The sequence below is a fragment of the Nicotiana attenuata genome, chromosome 5 (genome assembly GCF_001879085.1).
Source record: "Nicotiana attenuata strain UT chromosome 5, NIATTr2, whole genome shotgun sequence".
NCBI classification, from domain to species: Eukaryota; Viridiplantae; Streptophyta; class Magnoliopsida; order Solanales; family Solanaceae; genus Nicotiana; species Nicotiana attenuata.
Window position 1 is genome coordinate 29,794,238 of NC_031993.1, and position 5,260 is coordinate 29,799,497.

At 35.0% G+C, this 5,260-nt stretch overlaps 1 protein-coding gene across 1 annotated transcript; it reads left to right on the top strand.

The window, feature by feature from the left end:
• On the top strand, positions 293 to 4,368 carry LOC109225581 (probable plastid-lipid-associated protein 13, chloroplastic). The gene is made up of 7 exons (XM_019390293.1): positions 293 to 667; positions 1,504 to 1,625; positions 1,708 to 1,791; positions 1,916 to 2,012; positions 2,968 to 3,184; positions 3,684 to 3,736; positions 4,095 to 4,368. Exons 1-7 carry the CDS (start codon positions 413 to 415, stop codon positions 4,170 to 4,172), a joined length of 906 nt encoding a protein of 301 aa, XP_019245838.1. The 5' UTR covers positions 293 to 412; the 3' UTR covers positions 4,173 to 4,368.

Genomic DNA, 5,260 nt, shown 5'->3' on the forward strand with positions numbered 1-5,260 from the left:
GCGCAAAAACAAAGACGTTTCTATTAAACTACCATCAACCTTACAAAGATGATCACAAAAACCATATAAACAAATTTTATTTTATTTAAAGGAAACACGTTGTGTTAACTTGTGCACACGATGCCTTCAAAAAATAAAAATAAAACAAGATTTACATGTGAATGTGATGTTTCTACTCCCAAAAAAAATAAAAAAAAATACGTAAAAACTTATGAAAAAAATAAGAGGTGGACCCATGAGGAAGTTCAGTTTCAAAGAATAACACTAGAAACAAAGTAGAGACGTCTAGAATTTATTAATCTTGAAAAGAGACCAGTTTCAACAGAGCCACATTATAAATTCCATTCCATAAAACTCACTAATTTTCCCACCAATCAAATTCACTCTCATTCAGTCCATTCTTCCATTTTTAATGGCAATTTTAACTCAAAACTTGTCACTTCCATTCTCTTGCCAGCGTCCACTGTATACGTTGTCGTCGTTTCCACCCGCTTCTTCTCCTTCTCCACTTTCTACCATCAGTTTCCCAGAAAATTACCGAAATGCCCGAAAGAAATTGAGAATTTGCAGAGCCATGGTTCAGCAGAGTGGGGTAGTAGAAGGAGCTTCTTCCCCTTTTGCTAAAGAAATGGAAAGACTTTCAGCTAAAGAATCTCTGCTTCTTGCTGTGAGTAATTCATGTGCCTTTTCTGTTCCCTTTTGGATTATTTCTTTAATGTTTCACTCTTTTTACTATTTAGCTAAAGAAATGTTATTAAAACGTGATGGTGGTCGTATGAAAGTAGCTAATATATATTGGAAATAAAATTTACATATCGAGAAATTATATACTCCCTCCGATCCCAATTTATTTGGCGCAATTCTCTATATGATTGACATCTTATGGTTTAGTTTTATGAGTTTAAGTTCCATGTACCCTACACAAACGACTTTTGGAATTTGTGGTCCTAAACAAATCAAAAAGGCGTCCAAAGTATTTGTGCGGTTATAAAATTTTCTTAGAATTGGAAGTTTAAGCTAAATTGTTTCCAAATTTAGAAAGGGGTCATTCTTTTTGGAACGGACCAAAAAGGAAATAGTTTCACGTAAACTGAAGTAGAGGGAGTAGATAATTATAGGTTCATCTTTTGATAAACACCAATTGCTAATCTAGTTTAAATGGAAACTAACATGCTATTACAAATTAAAATTCATTGATCGTGTTATCTACCGTGGCTGTGTATATAACTTAATCCTACTTTTACAAACAAATCATCTGGTACAAGTGCACTATGGATATTTTATGCGTATCTATTCTATGTGTAGTATTTTGTTCTCCCTAAACTTTTTGTCTAGTCAAACTATACGAAACAAATTGGGATAGAGGTAGTAACAAGTACAAATTATTGGAAAATATTTGGAAAAAATGGTAGACTCGCCAAAGAGTGTTATTGTAATTCTTACATAGGGAGTACTTAGTATTTGTCCCTTGAGCACTTGTGTATGTTGTTCATTCTACAACAGTTGAAAGATGCTGGAGGTTTTGAGGCATTAGTCACTGGGAGGACAACAGATGTACAGCGCATTGATGTGAACGAGAGGATCATTGCCCTTGAGAGACTTAATCCGACACCTCGACCAACAACGTAAGGTTTTAAAATCTTACTGAGAAACACCATTTGTTCAAGCTTCTTGATAAGATATTTACTTGTGTTTTCAGCTATCCAGGTCTCCCTATTTAGAAGGTCGATGGAATTTTGAGTGGTTTGGAGCTGCAAGTCCAGCGTTCTTGGCTACCAGACTTTTATTTGGGCAAGTATTCTTTTCTTTTGTTTGGTGGATTACATCCAGTTATATTAAATATTATGCACTGGATTTGGTTATAGTTCAGTTTGATTCAAATAGCTGCTAATATACGAATATTGTGCTGTTGCAGGAGAATTCCTCCAACTCTGGCAAATCTATCAAAATTAGATCTGCTGATCAGAAATGTATATGGGACTGCTATTGCGCATGTGAAATTACTGAATTCGGTAACTCATCTATGTCAATACATTTCATATGCAGAACATATGTTATGGTCAAACAGAAAAGAATTTTCTCTTTACTAATTAGAAGGTGGAATGAAAAGGATAGCAATGGAGTTTGTTATGCTTTCTTAGTCAATGCAGTGCAAGAACTGGACTCTTGCCTGCATTCTAGTTTTCTTTCCTTCCATTACTTCACAGTTATTGGTAATCGGTGCTTCGTGTATTGTAAAACTATGGAATATATTCAAGCAACAAAGGATTGATGGGAACAAAGAAGAACGGCAAAAGGAACTAGCAAATGTTAATGATGGAAAAAGTCAAAAGAGTAAAGAACTGACGCAGACATTTGATTGGCGTGATGTTGTAAGCTCACAGCTACCCCCCTATGTTGGATTATAACAAATGCAATATGCATAACAAAAGCTTGATACTTTGACATTATCAGCTTAGTAACAGGAAACGAAGAAGCAACATAATCAAATGCGCTGTAATAACTGGTACATGTACTGCTCTCTTCACCAAGGATTAGGCATATGGGAGCCTTATAAGAAAAAATAATTAGGTAGATGAGATGAAATCACCTAACTATTTTGTCTCGACTAGAATGTAGACCGTGGAAGATCATTGACCGCTAGGCCACACAAACATATTGTAAATTATTGAATAAGTTTTCTATTAAGCAAATTTAAAGGGCGGGGTATTCCTTGGTTTACACTAAGTTATGAACCTAAATACTCATGCTCAGTTATCCTGACACTCAAAGCTTAGCCCTAATAGTTAATTAAGAAAAATTACCTTAGCCCTGATTGCCCTATGCAAGTTAGTCCAGCTCGGGTCAACTTAGTCAAGGCCTCGAGGTGCTGCTTCATAATTATTTCTGGTCATCAAGAAAAGTAGTTGCATATATTTCTGATCATTGAATATTAGCAAAGACAAATATAATGATGGTGGAATGCAGATCGAAAGTAAATTTGTTCTCTCCAGCAAGTTTTCTGTTGAGGGGCCTCTTCGAATGAAAGAGGAATATCTTGAAGGGATATTTGAAACTCCGAAGGTAAATGACAATACCATGCCTGAGCAACTAAGAGGTGCTCTCGGTCAGGTTGTTAGCACTCTCCAGCAACTTCCTGTTCCCATCAAAGATACTGTGTCCAGTGGGTTGAAAATTCCTCTTGGTAAGCATTTGATATCTCTTTAGGATTTGCTATTTGTTATCAACTAAGGACTAATATAAGTGATTTAGAGTAAGGTAGTGTATCTTGATAAGAGAGCTAAATGTGCAATAATGCACCTTCACAAGCATATTTAAGCTTATGAACATATTAGAGTGATGTTTCTTTTTCTGAAAATAATAATGTATGAGGGTGATTTATCTTTTGAACCTTACCACTTCATCTCACAGACTCTGTCCCACTTTTGTCTGGAATCTTGAGTTCTTTATTTCACTTCTTGTTGTTTTCAGAATCTTGAGTTGTTAAGTATATTTTCTGCATTAAAGTATAAGATAATATACTTGGTTCCGGTCAGATTTTCTCGTCCTGGTTGTCCAGTTCCTTCAACTGCTTGGCAAGGTCTAGCTTGGCATCTTAGAAGTCTGACGCATTTAACCTTTCCTAAAGTAATATTTGTGCTACTGTATTAGTCACATATAATACTCCTAGTTACTTTTTACAGGTGAGGCGTTTCAAAGACTTATTATGATTTCTTACCTTGATGAAGAGATCCTGGTAAGTCCACTTCAATTAGTTTTATAAGGCTTTATTAATCCAGGATGGGTATCAGATTGGAAATACTCCCATTAGCGGACATGAATGCAGCAATGCTGAAACCGACCCACAACCATTGGTCTTGCAAAATTAATAACTCGTAGCTAGCTTCTTCACTATGTTGATAACTGAGTACTTTTATAATGTAGAACTGACAAGATATAAGGATACTTGGATGGATTTATGCACTTGAATATTTGCGTATGAATCTGCAGTTCGCTTGAATAAATTATCTCTGCAATTGTATGCCAATTCTTATGATAGTGCATTGAACCAAAAAGTTCATATCAATTTCTGATGTTGGTTGTTTGAAAAACAGATAGTAAGGAACTCTGCAGGAGAACCCGAGGTTTTAACAAGGTTGGATCCAGCCCCTGATCCCGAACCATTTTCTTAATATGATAGTTAAGAGAATGGGGAGCTCGACTTCTCTGAAAGAACCGGGTCATTTCCTTCACAGCTGTATTTAAAATCTACATTAACGTTATACATCAGTTGCATCTACCTCATTCTTTTTCTTTTTCTCACCAAGTTTTGTATAGATTAATTAATGTCACTAAAGGAATCATAAAGGAGTTTAATTTTTATACATAGACTGTGTTTAAGAATTTTTTTTACTCTATTCCATCATTTAAAAGGTAACTAACTCTTCATAATGAGTGGAATCGGGAACATCGAAAATAAGATAGGTAACCTACTGCAGGAGGTTAAACTACATAATATATTAGCTAAATTCATTGTGAATTTTGTGCTTATCTCACTACTAGAAATCCGGAAAAAAGCGACCAACTATTGGCCAAAAAGCGACCAAACACGCCTGGTCGATATTAAGCTGGTCCCATTAATGGTCGCTAATTAGCGACCAACTTTGGTCTCTCAGGTAAAAGGACCAAATTTTCCGGGTAAAGAGAATAGCGACCAACTTTGGTCGCTACAATAATTTAATATTATAAATTTAACGACCAAAGTTGGTCTCCAGATGTAAATAACGTTTTATTTTTATTTATTGTTAATCATATCAAGCGACCAACTTTGGTCGCTATATTAATAGTTTTTATAATTTTTTATTTAATTTGCGACCACAATTGGTCGCCAATGGCAAGAATTAATATTTTTTTTTTTAACTATAAGCGACCAACATTGGTTGCAAAATTACCACAAATTGTTTTTTTAAAATACAATAGCGACCAAGACTGGTCACTATTGTCCAGAAAATTATTTTTTTAGTGAAAAGCGACCAACTGGAGACCAAAGTTGCTCGCTTTTTTGGTATATTTTTGGCAGAAACTGCCTGTTTTGGCTGCTACACCACCTGCCAGCTTATACCAAATATCCTAAACAGGCATTTTATGCCAACAACAACAACAACAACACTAAAAAGCAACAAAATATAAAGATCAATAGAACTAAAACATTAAGCTAACAAAACTAAGTTAATGTTTATTACAAGCTCATTCGAAAACTAGTTCTATTGTCTAGTTCAAA